The sequence below is a fragment of the Eriocheir sinensis genome, chromosome 2, assembly GCF_024679095.1.
Source record: "Eriocheir sinensis breed Jianghai 21 chromosome 2, ASM2467909v1, whole genome shotgun sequence".
Classification (NCBI taxonomy): domain Eukaryota; kingdom Metazoa; phylum Arthropoda; class Malacostraca; order Decapoda; family Varunidae; genus Eriocheir; species Eriocheir sinensis.
This window is the reverse complement of record NC_066510.1, coordinates 1311152-1335931: the sequence shown is the minus strand read 5'-3', so window position 1 is coordinate 1335931 and position 24780 is coordinate 1311152. Positions and strand designations below refer to the sequence as shown.

Here is a 24780-nt window from a genome sequence, read left to right as displayed (position 1 = left end):
TGGCGACCCTTAAAGTTCTGTTAGAGAAAAGTGGAGACGTTGTGGAGACGTTAAGCGTGTGGGCGTAGATGGTGGAGGACGGAGGGGTCGTGCAGGTGGATGAGTTGCATGGGCGAAGGGCCTTGTATGTATATATGGAGGGGCCAAGGGGAGGCCGGGAGGGCACTGGGCTGTATGGAGGGGCCAAGGGGAGGCCGGGAGGGCACTGGGCTGTATGGAGGGGCCAAGGGTAGGCCGGGGTGTCACGGGGCTGTATGGCGGGGCCAAGGGGAGGCCGGGAGGGCACTGGGCTGTATGGAGGGGCCAAGGAGAGGCCGGTAGGGCACTGGGCTGTATGGAGGGGCCAAGGAGAGGCCGGGAGGGCACTGGGCTGTATGGATGGGCCAAGGGGAGGCCGGGAGGGCACTGGGCTGTATGGAGGGGCCAAGGGGAGGCCGGGAGGGCACTGGGCTGTATGGAGGGGCCAAGGGGAGGCCGGGAGGGCACTGGGCTGTATGGAGGGGCCAAGGGGAGGCCGGGAGGGCACTGGGCTGTATGGAGGGGCCAAGGGGGCCGGGAGGGCACTGGGCTGTATGGAAGGGCCAAGGAGAGGCCGGGAGGGCACTGGGCTGTATGGAGGGGCCAAGGGGAGGCCGGGAGGGCACTGGGCTGTATGGAGGGGCCAAAGGGAGGCCAGGGAGGGCACTGGGCTGTATGGAGCGGCCAAGGAGAGGCCGGGAGGGCACTGGGCTGTATGGAGGAGCCAAGGAGAGGCCGGGAGGGCACTGGGCTGTATGGAGGGGCCAAGGGGAGGCCGGGAGGGCACTGGGCTGTATGGAGGGGCCAAGGGGGCCGGGAGGGCACTGGGCTGTATGGAGGGGCCAAGGGGAGGCCGGGAGGGCACTGGGCTGTATGGAGGGGCCAGGAGGGCACTGGGCTGTATGGAGGGGCCAAGGGGAGGCCGGGAGGGCACTGGGCTGTATGGAGGAGCCAAGGAGAGGCCGGGAGGGCACTGGGCTGTATGGAGGGGCCAAGGGGAGGCCGGGAGGGCATTGGGCTGTATGGAGGGGCCAAGGGGAGGCCGGGAGGGCACTGGGCTGTATGGAGGGGCCAAGGGGAGGCCGGGAGGGCACTGGGCTGTATGGAGGGGCCAAGGGGGCCGGGAGGGCACTGGGCTGTATGGAGGGGCCAAGGGGAGGCCGGGAGGGCACTGGGCTGTATGGAGGGGCCAAGGGGACCGGGAGGGCACTTGGCTGTATGGAGGGGCCAAGGGGGCCGGGAGGGCACTGGGCTGTATGGAGGGGCCAAGGAGAGGCCGGGAGGGCACTGGGCTGTATGGAGGGGCCAAGGGGAGGCCGGGAGGGCACTGGGCTGTATGGAGGGGCCAAGGGGAGGCCGGGAGGGCAATGGGCTGTATGGAGGGGCCAAGGGGAGGCCGGGAGGGCACTGGGCTGTATGGAGGGGCCAAGGGGAGGCCGCTGGGGCACCGGGCTGTATGGAGGGGCCAAGGGGAGGCCGGGAGGGCACTGGGCTGTATGGAGGGGCCAAGGGGAGGCCGGGAGGGCAATGGGCTGTATGGAGGGGCCAAGGGGAGGCCGGGAGGGCACTGGGCTGTATGGAGGGGCCAAGGGGAGGCCGGGAGGGCACTGGGCTGTATGGAGGGGCCAAGGGGAGGCCGCTGGGGCACCGGGCTAGTTGTGGAGGAGGATTTTTCAAGTACGGGTGGCACTTCCGTTCGGGGTCGCGATTGACTGCACACCAGGTCCATATTTCTTCAGAAATATAGCAGCACGTCTAACGGGGAGGCGGTGGCTGAGTGCTCAGCGTGCGGCCTCGCCTTCCTTGAGGATCTTCACGTCCGCCAGCCGCTCCAAGCTGGCAATTTTCAGTCATCGAGTAGTGATGAAATGTCAGAATATTCTCTTTACTACACTCCCACACGACCTCTGCGCGTAACGAAGCGAAACACACGAGAAATTAATCCAGATAAGGAATGATTTTGCCGGCGCCGGGGATCGAACCTGGGACCAGCGAGACGGGAGAGCCACTCCTTAACCAGTCGGCCAAAGAAGTACCCCCCTCGCAGAGAGAGTTATGGGAGGCTCACCCATCAGGCTAGTCGCCGCGGCACTACAGTGACATAACACTAACCACGTACTGCCCTGATGAGCACCTGACAAGCCGGACTCCAGTGAAACGGGCTTCGGCGAAACTCATGAGGACCAGATGGAAGTTGCGGGGAGGAGCATGAGCTCCGCAGGAATGGCGCCACTGAAAAAAAAAGACAAACACTTGCCTGCGCCAGTACTGGCTCTAGCGAAACTCTCTTGACGATCAAATGGAGCTCCACGGGGGCAGCATGAGCCACGCATGAATGGCGCCTCTGTAAAACACACACACACACACACATATATATATATATATATATATATATATATATATATATATATATATAGATATATATATATATATATATATATATATATATATATATATACATATATATATATATATATATATATATATATATATATATATATATATATATATATATATATATATATATATATATATATATATATATATATATATATATATATATATATATATATATATATATATATATATATATATATATATATATATATATATATATATATATATATACACACACACACACACACACACACACACACACACACACACTTACACGGCCTACTCCCAAAGTACCCTACATACTGTCGCCAAGCCAGCAGCAAAAGAACGCAGACGTTACCTCCAAGAAGAACTTGGGAGGAAGGAAAGACTCGCACGCCACCTCTCCGAAGAATTAGCCTCCCTGAGTCAACACTGGGAAGAGGAGATTGTATCAGACAGTGTGCGAGCAAACATCAACAACACTCTCGCCGACCTTGCTGCACACCGTCTTTCCGACGCCAAGAAAAGGGTTGGACGGAAACTCACAGCCCTTTACGGTTGCCCTGTTGAAACCCCAAAAGAAGTCAGTTTTTGAATATCAGCAAGACGGCCCTGACAGATGCACAAACCAAATTTCTAAATCCTAGACTCAACTGCCACTGTATACAAGTAAACCGAAGCCCCATGCCAAGCGGATTGAACTTGAGGTGCTCCTGGACTCCTGGAATGAGAGCGGGCGTGGCGTGTGTGCGGCGAAAGAAAAGTGTGAGTAATTGAAAATAAGGAAGTAAAAGGGTGACAGTGGTTTGCACGTTTATTTATAGGGTGGATGGCAGAAGGAGTACTCCGTATAGCGGAGGGACCTTTTTAGTTGGGTCCAGCCTGGACAGGGGGTGAGAGGCGAGCGGAACGGAGGGGATTCCATAAGGGTAACAGGTGAGACAGTTAGATCTGTTAATTTCCATATCGAAATTTCTGCAGGAGGAACAAATCTTACATGCGCTATAATGTTAGAGTTTGGATTGAATTTACTTTAACAGTAATGGCACAAAGGACATGCACTTCAGACCACACCTCATAATGGAAAGTAAGGACGTGAGAATAATACTAATAATAATGAAAATAATAATAATAATAATAATAATAATAATAATAATAATAATAATAATAATAATAATAATAATAATAATAATAATAATAATAATAATAATAATAATAATAATAATAATAATAATAATAATAATAATAATAATAATAATAATGATAATAATAATATGAGAAGAAGAAGAAGAAGGAGAGGAGGAGGAGGAGGAGGAGAATAAAGTGAAGAAGTATTTATATTTATGTACGGTGTTATGTCATCGCTCAACATGAGTATACGGCGCTGTCGATACCTATACTGACGGACAGATTCGAGTCTTTAATTAAATCGCTTGTGGTCCCTGTCCTTCTCTATGGCTGTGAGACATGGACAGTGAATAGTGGCTTGGAGGGACGTGTCGCCTCCCTTGGTAGTTCCAACTGCCTGCGCAGGATCATGGGGTGTCGCTGGAATGACTTCGTGTTTGAATGACTACTTGATTAAACTGAATCGAGGCGTTTCCGTCTTAGTCCGTGAAAGCCAACTCCGGCTCTATAAGCACGATAGATAGATGGATAGACAGATATAGATATAGATATATGTCACCCATCTCGTTTCAGGTCCTGATTTTTTTTCCGCGCGTCCAAACATTTTTACCCACAAAATCGCCCTTTTTTTTTCTCTTAATACTTATAAAATCTTATGTGAAATCACCTGGCATGCTAAAGAAAATGACATTTCTTAGTCACATCCAAATAGTCAAAGTTAACGTATTAGGCTTTTCTGTTAGTAACAATATGACGAGAGTATGCTAAGAAAAAAAGTAATTGTAAATGAGGTGTATATGTTGATGGCAACGAAAGTGAAAGTCATTTATTCAGCAAGTGTTGGATTTTGATTTGTAATGACATTTCTCAGCAAGGAAAAACTAGTAAAGGAGCCGTTAATCTGATGTATATACTACCACCTGAAATGTCATGTAGAGAGGAAACTATTATCCAGGTAAGAGTTGATCCCATAATCTTGGGCGTGTAAGGGCTGGAGAACAGGCGATGGAAAACCTTTAAGGCCTGGTCACACTGTGCTGACTCTGGGCCACGACAACCCAGCGACTCGGGGTACACGAGGTCTTGGGTGTGAAATGTTGTAGGGTTGCACATGATCGGAAAGAGGTCTAGAAACGATCGCTGGTTGCTGACTCGGCACAGTGTGAAGGGGGCCTAAAAGTCGCTGGGTTGTCGTGGCCCAGAGTCGGCACAGCGTGAACGGGGCTTTACCTCTGCACGGGGCTGCGCGGTGCCTAACACGAGCACTGCATGAGGGAGGAGGGGCGGGTCCGCCAGCTGGGATGGATGTTCGGCGGCGGTGGTGGTGACGGGCTCCACACCTTACTGCCGCCTGAGGTGAATACAGAAGGCCAATCAATCGCTCACGCTCCCTGCACAGGACAGGACAGGAGGCAGCCAGCGTCTGCCCAACATTAATATTGATGCCGCACGGGACACTTTGCATATGCCCCGTGTGTATGTGTGTGTGTGTGTGTGTGTATGTGTGTGTGTGTGTTCGGGCTCTTCTCCCTCCCTCTCTGCTACCTCCTTATCTCTCTCTCCCTTTCCTCCGAACCTCCATCATACCTATATACATGTCTCCCTCCCGCTTGCCTCCCCACGCCTCCCCCTCCCTCTCCTGGCCACACTCCCTCCCTCCTTGCCATCCCGTCACCCTCCTTCCCTCCCCTCCATGCGTTATAGACCACGGTTATAGACTCGAAAGGTGTCTTGATAGCTCTTCGAACTTTTTTCTTATCAACTTCTGCAACATTCGCGGTCTTCGCTCTAATTTCCATGCTGTGGACCGCTATCGCTCCTCTAAACCTCACCTTCCCGGAAGACTGGAAGATGGCGAACGTAACATCGATTTTCAAAAAAGGAGACAAAAGCATTGCATTAAACTACAAACCCATAAGTTTGACATCAGTGGCAGGAAAAATACTCTAAAAGATTATTAGAGATAAACTTGTTAAGTTTCTAGAAAACAATAATATAATCTCCGACACCCAGCATGGCTTCAGAAACAAGCGCTCCTGCCTAACGAATTTATTAGACTTCTTCCAAGGTATATATAAGAACTGGGATGCCCACATCCCCAGTGATGTTATATACCTGGACTTTCAGAAAGCCCTCGACAAGGTACCGCACGAGCGACTCCTTAAGAAACTGCACTCGGCGGGCATCGGAACCAATCTGATCGCGTGGTTAAGAGATTGGCTCACCGACAGAAAGCAACGAGTACTCCTCAACGGACAGCCTTCCGATTGGCTTCCAGTCACTAGTGGAGTGCCTCAAGGGTCAGTGCTGGGACTCATCCTCTTTATCATATATATCAATGACCTAGAATCAGGACTGAAATCCACAATATCGAAATTTGCAGATGACACCAAGGTGGGTGGAAAGGCCCTCACAAAGACCGACTGCGAAATAATTCAGAAAGACCTCAATCACATTATCGAATGGTCGGAAAAATTGCAAATGTCTTTAAATGTTGACAAATGCAAAGTCATGCACATTGGGTCCCAAAATAGTAACCACACATACATCATGAATGGGAGACCTCTGCAGGCGATGCAGGAGGAAAAGGATCTTGGAGTCACTATCAGCAGTGACCTGAAACACGCGAATCACTGTAAAAAAGCATACAACAAAGCCAACACTATGCTCGGGTTCATAGCGAGGAACTTCGAGTGTAAAACACCAGACGTGATGCTATCCTTGTATAATTCCATGGTAAGATCGCACCTCGAGTATGCAGTACAGTTCTGGTCTCCTAATTACAGAAAGGACATTGCCCTACTGGAAAGGATTCAACGACGCGCCACAAAGATGATTCCAACCTTAAGGGCTCAACCGTACGAGGAACGACTCAAGCGACTCAGTCTCTTTACATTGGAGAAAAGACGCCTACGAGGGGATATGATTCAAGTCTTCAAGTATCTGAAAAAGTTCAATAACGTCGATTACTCCAAATTCTTTGAACTGCAAACCAACTCAAGAACTAGAAATAACGGCTTACCCATTCAGTCGAGTCGATGTAACACAGACATTGGAAGGAGTTTCTTTTCAAACCGAGTCATCCGCCACTGGAACAATCTTCCTTCAGAAGTAGTAAATGCGAATACTATCAACTCCTTCAAATATAGAATCGACCGTCATTTCGCTGCGTCGGGAGTAAACTGAATAACGAGGTGCTTTCATCTGCTCCTCAATATCGAGGTCCTTTCATCTGCTCATCAAGCCCCAAGTGGCGGTCGAGCAGATTAAATCACCCAAGCGGGCGACCTCGTAAGAGCCAAAAGGCTTTCTGTTGCCTGCATTTCCATGTTTCCATGTTTCTCTTCCTCAACGAGACACAGGCGTCTGTTGAGGCTACTGACAGTAATCTCCCCCAGGCTTCCCTCCTTTCCTCCTTCAGTTCCTCCTTACAACTGCTCCTTTCTCTCACAACTCAACTTTTTTTTATGCTTGCCTTTTTTTTTTTTACCTTCGTCCTGCCCCCTCACTCGTAAAGAAAAAAAAAGTTAAATATTTTGTCCAACAGAAATGTAAGTTTTACACCACAATTTCAGCATTCAGCAACAGGAGGGAGTAGGTGGGAAGAAACCTACCGAAATGGGCGTAAGCCACTCCTAGTGAGGTATATACGTGAGGCGAGGTGGGTGCTGCAAGCCCACCAAAGACCCTCCCGTGTCCTCACTGTCCGTCTCCCTATTGTCTCACTAACACCAGAGAGTAGGTCGGCAGGCTCTCTAAAGAGAAATTTTCTTACTTTCCACGCCACACTACATACACGCAACACACAAAAAAATAACAAATTTCACCATGGCACAAAAGTTCAGCCTCGGAGTTCTCCGTGGAATGGTTACTGCTTCCAGGACGAGACCCCTTTGTGTGTGCCCAGCGCATCACAGAGCTGATTGCCACTGGAATGGAGGCACACATTGTTTCAATCACGCTTGTTCTCGTGCTGTCAAAGATAGAGAGGCAGCTCACAAAAGGTTCCAGAGCCTTCGCACTCCTGCTAATCATGACCTTCACATTTCTGCCCGGATTAGTGCCAAATCTATTCTCACAAAAACTCCTTCATCAATGGAAAATGCCAATACCTTAATTGTTTTCTCTAATTCTTCCAAGGACTTCTGGCATCTAGCTAAAAATATCTCCAACAGTTTTCCTAAATATCAGTCACAGTGTGCCTGAGCTGGGAGAAGGCGTGGCCCTCCGTTCCCTTTTCACCTTTCTCCCGCCCCTCTCTTCCCTTCCCCGTCTTTCTCTCTCCCATCCCTTCCTTCCTTACCCTCCTCTCTCCCATCCCTTCCTTCCTTACCCTCCTCTCTCCCATCCCTTCCTTCCTTACCCTCCTCTCTCTCCCCTTCATTCCATATCTACTCTCACTTCTCCCCCTTCCCACTCTCTCCCCTTCCTCTGTCTTCTGCTCCCTTTTTTCCTCTCAACCATCCTTCCCTTCCCTTCCCTTCCTTTTCCTCCTTCTGTCCCTTAATTTTCTTTCCCTCTCATAAAAGATCTCGAGATGATGAAGGTGACGGTAATGATAATGGCTATCAGTTCGCAACGGCGACGCTTTACCTTTTGTTTACCAATTTTTTACAGTTTCGGTGTCGGCCCCGAACAATAACTTGCATTCCGGAATCCCGAAATAGAAAAATATAACCGAGTTCACTATGAAAGTACCTTTTCGACAGTTCTCCGGTTGGCCGCTGCGGGTTTTTATTTTTGTTTGTTGATTTTACGTCCTGGCCTATAGCGCCGGTAGGCATTTTTGATTGGGCCTGGTGGTTGACCCAAGCCCGTCATGGCGCAGGCAAGTATTTATAGTGGCGCCATCTATTCTTGGTTCATGCTGCCCCCCCGGTGCTCATTCTTGATTTCCTTTGGACAGTTCCTCTAGGGTTCGGGTTGATGGGTGGTCTTCAGGACAGCATGTGGGTAGTCTTAGGCCACTCGGCGGTGACTGAAAAATCCCAGGTGGTAGCGGCAGATTCGAACCCGCATCGTCCATCACTCGGCGAACGCGGGACCGGCACGCTAACCACTCAGCCACCGTCTCCGCTAACACTGTCTATTCACTATCACAACCACCATTCCCACCAGGATCACCACCCTCCCCACCACCATTACCACCACCGACAACCACCACCAACCAACCACCACCACCACAACTACCATCACTATTAATCTCCCCCCATCAGTGTATGTGTTTATGCGCGGTGCCCAGTCCCAGGTATTTATGAGTGGATACAATTGTAGTTAATTATACATACACTAAGCGGCCTCACTTAGCCATGCAGATGAAGTCCATTCTGATTGTGGGAGACAGAGGACGCGGCGCGGGCGATAAGGCCTTTGGTGTAGCAGAGAGAGAGAGAGAGAGAGAGAGAGAGAGAGAGAGAGAGAGAGAGAGAGAGAGAGAGAGAGAGAGAGAGAGAGAGAGAGAGAGAATTACATAAACATAGAAAATCAGACCACACAGACCCCATGGTCCAGACTAGGTGGTCTGTCCACCTAAGTGAATCTACACTAATCAGATGGCTCCTAAACGTTGCTTTTCTACTCTAGTTAATATTAAGTTCAAGGAAGTGACGGTCGAGCTTGTTTTTAAAGGAGTCAATCGTGTTACACTCGACCACTGACGGTGGGAGCTTATTCCATTCTCGCACTATAACGTTGGTGAAGAAAAATTTGGTGCAGTCTGAATTTACTTGTCTACATTTGAGTTTTATGCTATTGTTCCTCGTTCGCAAAGTGTCATCGATCTTAAACAATTTTGTTCTGTCTACATTCGTGAAACCATTAAGTATTTTAAAACATTCGATCAGTTTTCCTCGGAGGCGACGTTTCTCAAGAGAGAACATGTTAAGGGTGGAAAGCCTTTCTTCGTAGGATTTGTTGCGCAAGGAAGGGATCATTTTTGTTGCCCGACGCTGAACACCTTCTAATTTAGCAATGTCCTTTGCATGGTGAGGAGACCAAAACTGTACCGCATATTCCAAGTGGGGTCTGACTAAACTATTGTAGAGCGGAAGTATTACATCTTTATTCTTGAATAAAAAGTTTATTTTAATGAAGCCCAACATTCTGTTCGCTTTATTTGCTGCATCGATGCATTGATGTGAGAATTTGAGGTTTGACACGATTTTGACCCCCAGGCCCTTAACGCATTGAACGTTTGTGAGTTTAACGCCGCGCATTTCGTAATCGAACTTCTTATTTCTTGTTCCAACTTGAAGGACCTGGCACTTGTCTACGTTAAAGGGCATCTCCCATCTATCCGACCAAGCTGAAATTATCTGCAAATCCTCTTGGAGGCTTTGCCTGTCTTCGTCAAGGAGAACCGAGTTACCAATCTTTGTGTCGTCTGCAAATTTACTAATGCGATTATTGAGTCCAACATCCACGTCGTTGATGTAAATAATGAAGAGCACTGGGTCAAGAACCGAACCCTGAGGGACGCCACTAGTGACCGGCGCCCACTCTTGAGTTAAATCCGTCAATCACCACTCTTTGTTGTCTGTTGCTCAACCAATTCGCGATCCATTGGTTTACTTGACCGTCAATACCTATTTGCTTTAATTTATAAAGTAATTTATGATGTGGGACTTTACCAAACGCTTTCTGGAAATCAAGATAGACTACGTCCAGTGATTTGGTTACGTCATAAACTGAGAAGAGGTCGTTATAAAAGGTCAATAGGTTTGATAGGCAGGAGAGAGAGAGAGAGAGAGAGAGAGAGAGAGAGAGAGAGAGAGAGAGAGAGAGAGAGAGAGAGAGAGAGAGAGAGAGAGAGAGAGAGAGAGAGAAAGTCATGATAGGTTAGCTTTGGTTTATGTTAAGCTAAGTTAGGTTTACTAAAGTTTAGGTAATGTTACGTTATGGCCATGGAAATCAAATCTATTAAAAAGAGGTGGACAGAACACACTGCAGAGGTTTTTAAGAATGAAAGACAAGAATGGATAAATGGATAATATGGGGGAGAGGAAGCGCACTTCACGAGAGGAGACTGAAATGGCCTGGAAAGTGATGAAGTGTGTCTCAGAGCTGTGGGGAGTCGCTAGGTGGAAACAGCGCAAGGACAAATGAATTCATGATAGTCCTGCGAAAACCCTATGAAGATGCTGTTCAAGTGTGTTGTGCTCTGGCTGAATGCAATAAAGAGTGCAATATAGACGGCTTAAGACTCTCTAACATAAATGGCATTAACTGTAGGGATGGAGATGTCGTCCCTTATGTCAAAAGTCAATTGCAGCCCATTGTTAGAACACCTAGTCATCAGTGTGCAAAAACGTCACACACACACACACACACACACACACACACACACACACACACACACACACACACACACACTCCTTGTAACTCTCTCTCTCTCCTAATCACTACTAATCATCTAAGCATTCCCTTCTCTTGGTTTTTCTTGCCTCATGTTACTGTCACTATCGAATAAGTTAAAACTCTATCTAAGGTCAGGCGGCGGGCATGGACCTTGATTTTTATTCATGAATGCTTCCTCCTGCCCCGGCGGAAATCATGAAGTTATTTCTTCACTTAGCTCTCAGTCAGACGTTAGTGAACTCCGCCGTGCTCCGGCAGAGGTTTGGGTTGTATGTTCCCCTCCTAATGTTTGTGGGTTCCATCCTGCTCTGGAAAAGGCTCTTATTCAATGTCAGTCTGGTTCCGTATCTACAACTACTAGTGTACTCAGTCCTGGCCATCCTGCTCCGGAAAGTGTTCGTATTATTTGAAGTTCACCTGGTTTTCCGTGTGCCTTCGCTCATCCAATACTTCATTCGTTTCCACTGTTATTTTGTTGTTCCATTCCTTAACTGTTACCACCTCCACTTCTCAATCCAGTGCAATGCTGGTAACTGTGGCTCTCTGCTCTTCGAGGCATAGCGGCAAGTGGTCCTGAAGTTTGTCATTTCTAATCGAGTTTGCTCCTATTCTCTTATATTGTTTTACATCCTCTCGAGTCTCTATTCATTCTTCTTTCCTTGTACCACAGACACATTCACCCAAACGGCGTGGGTTGAGCTTCAGGGGACATTGCTTGGAATGAGCCAAGCAGGATATATATATATATATATATATATATATATATATATATATATATATATATAGATAGATATATATATATATATATATAGATATTTTTTTTTTTTACGTCGCAGCCTAGTGCGCGGTAGGCTTCTTCCCGGTGGGGCCTGATGGTCGGCCCAGCCCGTTCTGGCGCAGGCGAGTGTTTATAGTGGCGCCATCTTGCATTGGCTCATGCTGCCCTCCCGGAGCTCATCTTTAATCCTAGAATCTAGAGTCCGGGTTGATAGGTGGTCTTCTGGACAGCATGGGTAGTTTTAAGCCACTCGGCGGCGGCTGAAAAATCCCAGCTTGGTGGCCTCAGGCGGGGATTGAACTCGCGTCCTCCTAAACGCGGGGTCGTCACTCGGTAGACTCAGCCACCGCCTCCCCTTCTATATATATATATATATATATATATATATATATATATATATATATATATATATATATATATATATATAATAATAATAATAATAATAATAATAATAATAATAATAATAATAATAATAATAATAATAATAATAATAATAATAATAATAATAATAATAATATGTGTATATATATATATATATATATATATATATATATATATATATATATATATATATATATATATATATATATATTCTTCTTTTATTTGTTTCTGTTTCCCTGGGCGCCGGAAGACTTGAAGATTCTGTGGGCCTGATGGCCCATTCCACACACACACACACACACACACACACACACAAACACAAAAACACACACACACACACACACACACACACACACACACACACACACACACACAAAGTCACACACACACACACACACACACACACACACACACACACACACCCAGTCACACACACACACACACACACACACACACACACACACACACACACACACAAAGTCACACACACACACACACACACACACACACACACACACACACACACACACACACACACACACACACACACAGTCACACACACACACACACAGACACACACACACACACACACACACACACACACACACACACACACACACACACACACAAAGTCACACACACACACACACACACACACACACACACACAAAGTCACACACACACACACAAAGTCACACACACACACACACACACACACACACACACACACACACACACACACACACACACACACACACACACACACACACACACACACACACACACACACACACACACACACACACACACAAAGTCACACACACACACACAAAGTCACACACACACACACACACACACACACACACACACACACACACACACACACACACACACAATGTTTCTCAATGTTTTTCATTATGAATTGGAAACAAATAAGCGTTAAAATTGATTCCTAACTGTTCCCCTACTGTTTTTCAATTGTTTCCCAAGTATTTGGAGGCATTGTTTCTCAATTGTTTCCAAAAAAAATTCAAACAGCTTGCAAGCAGTTAGGAAATCGTTGGAAACATTCGGAAAACAATTGGGAAGCAATGTTTTCAAATTTCTTGGTGTGGACGAGCCTCAAGGATGAGATCATTTTAGTCACCTGACGCTGAACGCCTAATTTAGCACTATTCCATGTGGGGACCGAAACTAAACTGCCTTTTTTAAGAGAGATGTGACTAAACTGTTGTACGCAGTAGTATTACATCCTCATTTGCCATATTTGCTGCCTAAATCATTACTTTGTAGAATTTGAAGTTTATTGCGATTTTGACACCGAAATCCTCAACACACTGTACGCTTTTGAGTTTCACATCACACATTTCATAACATGGAGATTGGTATTTGTCTATGTGTTACAGGGCATCTTCCATTCTTTACACCATTCTGAGATTCTTTATAAATCCTAATGGGGGCTTTGCTTATTGTGCTGTGAAAGGACCGAGTGACCAATCTTTGTGGTGCCAGCAAATTTACGAGAGAGAGAGAATTACATAGAATTACATAGATAACCAGACCACACAGGCCCTTTGGCCCAAACTAGGTGGTCTGTCCTAAACCTAAGTGACAGTTGTTATGCGGCAACCATGACGTTTAAAACTGACCTAGTGAACATTGAGATGGAGGAGATAGCGGTCAAGAATATTCTAAAACAATGCAATCGAGTTACACTGCACCACTGATGGTGGTAATCTGATCCAATCTCGAACGACAGCATTAGTGAAGAATTTTGTGCAGTCTGAATGAACTTGTCTACATTTGAGTTTAGCGTCATTATTTCTCGTTCGCGTCGAATCATCCGTCACAAACAGCTTGGTCGGATCCACGTTGGTAAAACCGTTAAGTATTTTAAAGCAATCGATCATTTTCCTCTGAGGCGGCGTTTTTCAAGAGAAAACAGGTTTAGATGTGACAGCCTTTCCTCGTAGGGTTTGTTTCGTAATGAAGGAATCATCTTGGTTGCTCTACGCTGAACTCCTTCTAATTTAGCAATGTCTTTCGCATGGTGGGGAGACCAAAACTGCACGGCATACTCCAAATGAGGTCTGACGAAACTATTATACGAAGGTAGTATAGTATCTTTATTCTTGAATGAAAAATTTCTCTTAATCAAACCCATCATCCTGTTTGCTTTTTTAACGGACTCGTTGCACTGCTGGGAAAACTTGAGGTTAGACGCGACTGTGACGCCAAGATGTTTGACCGAGTGAACGCTTTTAACTTTAACGCCGCACATTTCATTGTCCTTCTTTATATTTCTAGATCCAGCCTGCAGAATCTGGCACTTGTTTATATTAAAAGGCATTTCCCATTTTACTCACCAATCTGATATTTTACGCAAATCTTCTTGTAGTTGAGAGAGAGAGAGAGAGAGAGAGAGAGAGAGAGAGAGAGAGAGAGAGAGAGAGAGAGAGAGAGAGAGAGAGAGAGAGAGAGAGAGAGAGAATAGTTTTAGTAATTAATTAATAAACAAAAAAAGGTGACAGTTGACAAGACAGACAGAGGACCGTTTTTGTTTGTTTCTTGTTTTTCCTTCTTTTGCCATAACTAGCGGTCGAATGTGAAGAAAAAAAAACGAAGAAAAAAAACGTCGCGTGTCGTGGTGGCGGGCGGCCGAGGGGGGAGGGCGCGTGCACTGGCTTGGAAGAATTGTGGAGGAATGCAGCAGCGACGGGCGGCGGACTGCTGACTCCACCCGGGTGTTGGGTTTCCGAAGGAGAGGAGAGGCTCACAACTCCGTCCCCTCGCACGCCTTCCCTCCCGTCCCTCTCACAACTCCGTCCCCTCGCACGCCTTCCCTCCCGTCCCTCTCACAACTCCGTCCCCTCGCACGCCTTCCCTCCCGTCCCTCTCACAACTCCGTCCCCTCGCACGCCTTCCCTCCCGTCCCTCTCACAACTCCGTCCCCTCGCACGCCTTCCCTCCCGTCCCTCTCACAACTCCGTCCCCTCGCACGCCTTCCCTCCCGTCCTCTCACAACTCCGTCCCCTCGCACACCTTCCCTCCCGTCCTCTCACAACTCCGTCCCCTCGCACGCCCTCCCTCCCGTCCCTCTCACAACCCGTCCCCTCGCACGCCTTCCTCCCGTCCCCTCACAACTCCGTCCCTCTCAGGCCCTCCCTCCGGTCCCTCTCACAACTCCGTCCCCTCGCACGCCCTCCCTCCCGTCCCTCTCACAACTCCGTCCCCTCGCACGCCGTCCCTCCCGTCCCTCTCACAACTCCGTCCCCTCGCACGCCTTCCCTCCTGTCCCTCTCACAACTCCGTCCCTCGCACGCCTTCCCTCCTGTCCCCTCACAACTCCGTCCCCTCGCACGCCCTCCTCCTGTCCCTCTCACAACTCCGTCCCCTCGCACTCCTTCCCTCCCGTCCCTCTCACAACTCCGTCCCCTCGCACGCCTTCCCTCCCGTCCCTCTCACAACTCCGTCCCCTCGCACGCCTTCCTCCCGTCCCTCTCACAACTCCGACCCTCGCACGCCTTCCTCCTGTCCCTCTCACAACTCCGTCCCCTCGCACACCTTCCCTCCCGTCCCTCTCACAACTCCGTCCCCCTGCACGCCTTCCCTCCCGTCCCTCTCACAACTCCGTCCCCTCTCACGCCTTCCCTCCCGTCCCTCTCACAACTCCGTCCCCTCTCACGCCTTCCCTCCCGTCCCTCTCACAACTCCGTCCCCTCGCACGCCCTCCCTCCCGTCCCTCTCACAACCCGTCCCCTCACACGCCTTCCCTCCCGTCCCTCTCACAACGTCCCCTCGCACGCCCTCCCTCCTGTCCCTCTCACAACTCCGTCCCCTCGCACGCCCTCCCTCCCGTCCCTCTCACAACTCCGTCCCCTCACACGCCTTCCCACCCGTCCCTCTCACAACTCCGTCCCCTCTCACGCCTTCCCTCCGTCCTCTCACAACTCCGTCCCCTCACACGCCTTCCCTCCCGTCCCTCTCACAACTCCGTCCCCTCTCACGCCTTCCCTCCCGTCCCTCTCACAACTCCGTCCCCTCGCACGCCCTCCCTCCCGTCCCTCTCACAACTCCGTCCCCTCTCACGCCTTCCCTCCCGTCCCTCTCACAACTCCGTCCCCTCGCACGCCCTCCTCCCGTCCCTCTCACAACCCGTCCCCTCTCACGCCTTCCCTCCTGTCCCTCTCACAACTCCGTCCCCACGCACGACGTACCTCCCGTCCCTCTCACAACTCCGTCCCCTCTCACGCCTTCCCTCCCGTCCCTCTCACAACTCCGTCCCCTCTCACGCCTTCCCTCCCGTCCCTCTCACAACTCCGTCCCCTCGCACGCCCTCCCTCCCGTCCCTCTCACAACTCCGTCCCCTCGCACGCCTTCCCTCCCGTCCCTCTCACAACTCCGTCCCCTCACACGCCTTCCCTCCCGTCCCTCTCACAACTTCGTCCCCTCGCACGCCTTCCCTTCCTTCTCTCTTGTCCCTTTCCTTTGAGACTAATGATGATGATTTTGATGGTGATTTTGGTGATTTTGGTGGTGGTGGTGGTGGTGGCGGTGGCGGCTGTGATTATGTTTTTTGTCATTACAAATGGTGGTGGTGGCGGCAACAGATATGGAAACTGAGACGGTGTTCCTGTGTAACGTCTTTATCTTAAGAGGTGGAAAAACTGTCTGTGAAAATTTGTTTCCTTGAAGTACTTATCTAATGATAAAACGGTCGACACTACTTGAACTAACCGATGAGCGAGGGAGTCTGTTGCAGGGGTTGACAACTCGAGTGGTGAAATAGCTTTTACGTGCCAGTGTGTTACATCTTTGTCCCTTTAGTTTCAATCCGTCACCGCGTGTTACTGCTGAGTGTTTTGTTCCGAATAGACTCCTAGCTCCTTGGCTTCAGTCGCTGATCCTCCGAGAAGTTCAGGACTTTCCAGGAGCCGAGACGCAGGGTTCTCTGAAGGCTGAACCTGAACCTGGTTCTGCAGGAGGACGCTGCTTCTGCAACCACCCCCTAAGAAAAAAGAGGCTAGAGAGCTCTCCCTCCTTCATATAGAGTTCCCGCAGGCTTTGCCCTGTACCCGTCATAAGCGGCAGGCTTCCTCGATACGGATGCATCGAGGAAGCCTGCCGCTCGGTCAGGCCCCAGCAGAACCGAAACTGGGTCGAGGCTTAAGCCATGACCTTGACCTTTAATTTTTTATTTGTTTTTGGCTTGTGTTGTCTTTTGCGGGAAGGGGTTGCAGGCCCAACCAACCCAAGTCTTTCATAATTATAACACAGTGCCGTCTCTCATATGGAGTGCCTTCATTCACACAGAGTACCTCCTTAAGATATAGTGCCTTTTTTTCCTATAGAATAACTTCTTTCACATAGTGCCATATTTCATAGTGCCGTATATCATAAAGGTGTCATCTTTCATTGAGTGTAACTTCTTCCACATAAGCTTTTCTTGTTTTTTACATAGAGTGGCAGATTTCATGCAGAGGGCCTTCGTTCGCATAGTTCCTTCTTTCACAGAATTTGCCACATTTCATGCAGAGTGCCTTGTTATTTATAGAAAGCTTTTTTTCTACTAAAAGTGCATTATTTTATATAGAGTACCTTTTTCACACAGTTGTCCTCCTTCTTTTCTTTTACGTTTTAGTCTGTTGCATCGTTATGCTTTTTTGATGGGGCCTGCTGGTCGACCACAGCCCGTTAGTGGTTTAGGCAAGTGCTTATAGTGACACTATCTTGCTTGGCTCATGCTGACCCCGGATCTCATCATTGTTCCACTCTAGAGAGCTTCGCTAGAGTCTGGGTTGACAGGGGGCCATCAGTACAGCATGTAGGTGCTTTTTAAACCACTTGGCGATGACCAAAAATTGTCAGCTTGTAGAGGGGGTCGGAACTTGAACTCGGATCCTCCACGACACCGCGTCCGCACGCTGACCACTCAGCCACCGCCTTTCATATGGAACATACTTTCACTAACAGTGCCTTCTATCACATAAAGTGGCTTCTTTGACATAGACCGACGTTTTTCATCCAGAGTGACTTTTTCATATTAAATACTCATATGCAGTGCCTTCTTTCATACAGAGCACCTTCTTTCAATTACCAGGCCTGTTTTCACACAAGGGGCATTCTTTCACATACATGGCCTGTTTTCACACAAGGGGCATTCTTTCACATACATGGCCTGTTTTCACACAAGGGGCATTCTTTCACATACATGGCCTGTTTTCACACAAGGGTCATTCTTTCACATACATGGCCTGTTTTCACACAAGGGGCATTCTTTCAAATACATGGCCTGTTTTCACACAAGGGGCATTCTTTCACATACATGGCCTGTTTTCACACAAGGGGCATTCTTTCACATACATGGCCTGTTTTTACACAAAGGGGATTCTTTCACATACATGGCCTGTTTTCACACAAGGGGCATCCTTTCACATACATGGCCTGTTTTCACACAAGGGGCATTCTTTCACATACATGGCCTGTTTTCACACAAGGGGCATCCTTTCATATACGTGGCCTGTTTTCACACAAGGGGCATTCTTTCACATACATGGCCTGTTTTCACACAAGGGGCATTCTTTCAAATACGTGGACTGTTTTCACACAAGGCATTCTTTCACCTACATGGCCTGTTTTCACACAAGTGGGATTCTTTCACATACCTGGCCTGTTTTCACACAAGGTGCATTCTTTCACATACATGGGCTGTTTTCACACAAGGGGCATTCTTTCACATACTACATGGCCTGTTTTCACACAAGGCATTCTTTCAGATAAATGGCCTGTTTTCACACAAGGGGCATTCTTTCACATACATGGCCTGTTTTCACACAAGGGGCATTCTTTCACATACATGGCCTGTTTTCACACAAGGGGCATTCTTTCACATACTACATGGCCTGTTTTCACACAAGGGGCATTCTTTCACATACATGGCCTGTTTTCACACAAGGGGCATTCTTTCACATACATGGCCTGTTTTCACACACGGGGCATTCTTTCATATCCGTGGCCTGTTTTCACACAAGGGGCATTCTTTCACATACATGGCCTGTTTTCACACACGGGGCATTCTTTCATATCCGTGGCCTGTTTTCACACACGGGGCATTCTTTCACATACATGGCCTGTTTTCACACAAGGGGCATTCTTTCACATACTACATGGCCTGTTTTCACACAAGGGGCATTCTTTCACATACTACATGGCCTGTTTTCACACAAGGGGCATTCTTTCACATACATGGCCTGTTTTCACACAAGGGTCATTCTTTCACATACATGGCCTGTTTTCACACAAGGGGCATTCTTTCACATACATGGCCTGTTTTCACACAAGGGTCATTCTTTCACATACATGGCCTGTTTTCACACAAGGGGCATTCTTTCACATACATGGGCTGTTTTCACAGGGGCATTCTTTCATATCCGTGGCCTGTTTTCACACAAGGGCATTCTTTCACATACATGGCCTGTTTTCACACACAGGGCATTCTTTCACATATCCGTGGCCTGTTTTCACACACAGGCATTCTTTCACATACATGGCCTGTTTTCACACAAGGGGCATTCTTTCACATACTACATGGCCTGTTTTCACACAAGGGGCATTCTTTCACATACTACATGGCCTGTTTTCACACAAGGGGCATTCTTTCACATACATGGCCTGTTTTCACACAAGGGGCATTCTTTCACATACATGGCCTGTTTTCACACAAGGGTCATTCTTTCACATACATGGCCTGTTTTCACACAAGGGTCATTCTTTCACATACATGGCCTGTTTTCACACAAGGGGCATTCTTTCACATACATGGCCTGTTTTCACACACGGGGCATTCTTTCATATCCGTGGCCTGTTTTCACACAAGGGGCATTCTTTCACATACATGGCCTGTTTTCACACAAGGGGCATTCTTTCACATACTACATGGCCTGTTTTCACACAAGGGGCATTCTTTCACATACTACATGGCCTGTTTTCACACAAGGGGCATTCTTTCACATACATGGCCTGTTTTCACACAAGGGTCATTCTTTCACATACATGGCCTGTTTTCACACAAGGGGCATTCTTTCACATACATGGCCTGTTTTCACACAAGGGGCATTCTTTCACATACATGGCCTGTTTTCACACAAGGGGCATTCTTTCACATACATGGCCTGTTTTCACACAAGGGGCATTCTTTCACATAGTGCGCCTTCTATATATTTTTCTTATCGAATGCCTTCACAATGTTATCACAGTGCCAGGATTAGAGCTTCTGACGATGTAAACCTACTCCGGGAAACTGAGCTGAAGGTAAAGTGGCGTCAAATATCTTTATGAATTTATTTATTTTTAGGTGATTTGTATTGAAGTGTAATTGTTACAAGTCCCAGAGAAACAGGTAATTTACGATAACTAATAGAATAATTCAAACTTTCTGGGTACAAAGACCTAATCGCTGGTGACGCCTGGTGAGGATAAACATGCCCACGTCTCAGCCCCCGAGCACTGAAACTTGAGATTTTCAGCTTATTTTCGCTTTACTTATGTGGGGGTTGGGGGGGGCGAACTCACGGGTGCTTACGATTAGGAGTCAGGATAGCAGTATGGCATCTATTTACCTGGGCGAGATGGGGAGGTGTGTGTGTGTGTGTGTGTGTGTGTGTGTGTGTGTGTGTGTGTGTGTGTGTGTGTGTGTGTTTACCTATTTGTAGTACACAGGGCCTGAGCTACACTCGGGTGGTCCTGTCCCTTCTCTATATTCATCCAGATTTTCCTTAATTAGAGCTCCGGACACACTTTGCCTCCACCACTTTTTTTCAATTCGTTACATGCATTTATATTCCTATGGTGAGAACTGTATTTCTATTTTTCATTAAGACACGTTCCCTGCGATTGGCACGGATTTCACCTTCACTGGTAGCCTGGTAACACATACTCCCAGGTCTTTATCTGCCTCTGTGGTGGATAGTGGAGTGTTTCCCATGTGGTATTGGTATGCTGGATATCCCCTCCCAAGGTACATAACTTTACATTTTTCTTCATTGAATTGTAGCAGCCACTTTTTGTTCCATTCTTGCAGCTTGGTGATGTCTTCTGGTAGGAAATCCGAAGTCAAGGGGTTAAGACACTTTCCCTTCCTCAACTTTTTTATTACGAGCTCTTAATTCTGTCATCTCTTCCCTTTCTCAGTTGTAGTTCTTTATTGTCCGACTCTTCTCTGCCATTTATAAGCTTGTAGAGTGTAATTATATCACCTCGCTCTCTTCTTTCAGTTCTTTCACTCTCTTTATATGTCAAGTCCTCCAGCTCCGATTACCATCTTGGCGACCATTCTTTGTAGTCTCTCTTAGTTCCTTCCCATGCTTTTTCTTATGAGGAGACCATAGCACGTCTGCATAGTGTCGATCTACTCATTGTGGTTATTAGCTTTTCCATCATATCCTTACCCTGGTGGTGAAATGCCATGTTTATATCCCTTGCAAACATCCTGTCTTCCAATTCCCATAAGTCTTCTGAGTGGAACTTTATCAAAGACCTTTTTTAAATTCTGGTATATATGCAATCTACCCATCCATGTCCTTCTTGTGTTATATCTTTCACCCTGGAGTAGAAAACCAATGAAATCTGTGGAACATGATCGCCGTCTTCTAAAGCCATTTTGTTTCTTGATATTCTTTCCGTTTATAAAAATTCCACCCATTGCTTTTTGAATACTCTCACAAGTTTACACACGATGCTTGCTAAGGATGCCGGCCTACGATTTGATGGTTCTTCGTCACTCTCACTGTTATGAATAGGAATTATATCAGCTGTTTTCCAGTCTCTCGGGACTTTACCCGTGTTAGTGAACACTCGATTGTGTCATGCATTGGCTCAGTCAGTTGTTGGTTGCATTCATTTTGGTCGTGTCCCGAAACTCCATCCGGGCCCAGTGCCTTTATTCTTTCTTCCAGCGTTCTCAACATCTCCTGCATCTCTTCCATATCCACTCTGATATCACTCATCCCTGCTGTGTTTCCTCCTCTCGGTGGCTTCCTAAAACTTGATTCCCTCGTAAATACTTTTTGGAAATATTCATTCAGTATTTCACTCATTTATTTCGGCTCTTCATACGCTGTTATTTACCCCTTCCTTGTTCCTTATTTTTGGGTTAATAAATCTGTGGAACTGTCGACAATATCCTTTTTAAGAATATTTTCCTCTCCTCTTCTTATTTTCGCATAATTGTTCCTTGAGAGTTTATATTCTTGTGTGTTGCTCTGTGTCGTGTTTCTCCTCATTTCCTTTCCCTATGTGTGTGTGTGTGTGTGTGTGTGTGTGTGTGTGTGTGGGTGTGTGAGAGAGAGAGAGAGAGAGAGAGAGAGAGAGCGCGCGGGGAGGGGGGTGAAGGTGGTCATTCCCGGCAGCCTTGACCAAGCATCCCATTCAGATGTCGCCCCCTCACCCTTTTGTCACCCTCGCAGCATTGTCACCCTTCCCCCCTCACCCTGCCTTGTTTGGGCCAACTATGTTAATGGTTGCACGGACAGGGCTGGCTCCCTAGCGCTCTCTCTCTCTCTCTCTCTCTCTCTCTCTCTCTCTCACACACACACACACACAAGTCTACAAAAATGTCAGGCAAAGAGGAAAAAATGAAAAACTTGCATAACTCACTCACTCTCGTTTGGGGCCGCGCGTGGACGCTGCTTATCTGGTGGGCTTGAAGGCTGAGTACTCAGCCTTTGTGTATTATTTCTTTACTTCTTTTGCATTCTTTCCTTTCGCTGGTGACATACTGGAAAATGAAGGTTTCAGTCAAAACACCGATCACATGTGTGTGTGTGTGTGTGTGTTCATAGGGACGCATTGGCTGAGTGGTTAGCGTGCCGGTGTCGCGTGTCTGGCCGCCCTCCTGTTTCTGGCGGTCCGTTTTGTTTACAAACAAAAAGGCGGATCGCTATGAACACGAATCCGTGCACGCAGCGGGGCGCGTGCCCATGGCTGTCCCCCTAGTGTTTTCCAGCACGGAGGGGCATATTGTCTTATTCTTTCATAGGAAAAACATTATTGAATCCAGTACAGCGCTCTGTTTTGTAATAAGTGAAGTGAAGGGCCAATAAATAGCCTTCATGCAGTGATTCATCAGTAAATTTACGGGAAATAGCATCTTGTTATTCCCAAAAATCAAAACTGCCGTGCTGTGCAAAGCCTATGCAGCCCCGTATTATGGTAGCTTTTGGGGGGCTAGAGGGCATCACAGGTTCATGAAGTGTGTGTGTGGGGGGGGGGGCGAGCGAAGTGAGCATGGGCAATGCTTAGATTTTTTCTTCTAAATAAGCACTTTTAGGGGCATTTTGAAGCTGATATTTACGGCCCTGATATGATTATTGCTTGAAACATTGCATTCTTTCATATGTGTGGTCAGGCTCCATCTCCTTGCCACGGGACATTTCTGAACGAGATTGAATGCCTGATATATCTCAAGCTCAAAACTGTCACATAAGGGTGTCTTTTTGTTACTGACGTTCTGCTTGGTTAAAGACGTATCCATTTGTGTTTTTATGAAAATTGACACTGGGAGGTTAGTAACCCTCTCCCAGAGAAACTGCTAAGCTTTTGAATAATGATAATATGACTGATATTTACTTAGACTTCATGCTCCGTTAGTGTAACAACTCCGATTATTCAGAATTACATTACACTGAGATATGGGTGAGGTTTAATTATCTTCAGGAAGTCTCTTACTGGAAAATATATTTATGAGTAGCTTTCAAGGTAACTCACAATTTTGTCTCTAATTATGCACTCGAGTAGCTTACTGATACTGTTGATGTTAGACTAATGGGCCTGTAATTACCCGGTACTTTTTTGTCTCCTTTCTTAAAAATCCATGGTACGGTAGCCATCTTCCGATCCGAGGGGACGATGCCTTGTCGCAAGTACATATTAAATAAAGAAGTGGGGGAGGAAAGCATTTCGCTCTTTGTTTCTTTAAGTAGTATAGGATATACATTGAGAGAGAGACGTTACTGTTATGTGTAAAATATATGTAGATGGTGATAGATAGCATGAGGGAATTTGTAACTGAAATTATTGCATATTCCTTCATAAGAAATTCCTGAAGTATGAGGTCGACATGCTTGACTGTACTTACTTATATTTTGTTCTTTTTTCTCATCTTCATTACTTGCTTATATTTTGTTCTTTTTTCTCATCTTCATTACTTGCTTATATTTTGTTCTTTTTTCTCATCTTCATTACTTGCTTATATTTTCTTCTTTTTCTCATCTTCATTACTTACTTATATTTTGTTCTTTTTTCTCATCTTCATTACTTGCTTATATTTTCTTATTTTTCTCATCTTCATTACTTACTTATATTTTCTTATTTTTCTCATCTTCATTACTTACTTATATTTTCTTATTTTTCTCATCTTCATTACTTGCTTATATTTTGTTCTTTTTCTCATCTTCATTGCTTGCTTATATTTTGTTCTTTTTTCTCATCTTCATTGCTTGCTTATATTTTGTTCTTTTTTCTCATCTTCATTACTTGCTTATATTTTGTTCTTTTTTCTCATCTTCATTACTTGCTTATATTTTGTTCTTTTTTCTCATCTTCATTACTTGCTTATATTTTGTTCTTTTTTCTCATCTTCATTACTTGCTTATATTTTGTTCTTTTTCTCATCTTCATTACTTGCTTATATTTTGTTCTTTTTCTCATCTTTATTACTTACTTATATTTTCTTCTTTTTCTCG

General features: G+C 46.7%; 2 protein-coding genes across 3 annotated transcripts in view; one reads left to right on the top strand and one right to left on the bottom strand.

The window, feature by feature from the left end:
• Positions 1 to 24780, top strand: part of LOC126998406 (uncharacterized) — a 136979-nt gene that overhangs the window by 102586 nt on the left and 9613 nt on the right. The gene's annotated exons all lie outside the window — the stretch shown is intronic.
• Positions 243 to 2196, bottom strand: LOC126998059 (uncharacterized). The gene is made up of 2 exons (XM_050859412.1): positions 2153 to 2196; positions 243 to 1590 (listed from the first exon to the last, which is right to left on the bottom strand). Exons 1-2 carry the CDS (start codon positions 2194 to 2196, stop codon positions 243 to 245), a joined length of 1392 nt encoding a protein of 463 aa, XP_050715369.1.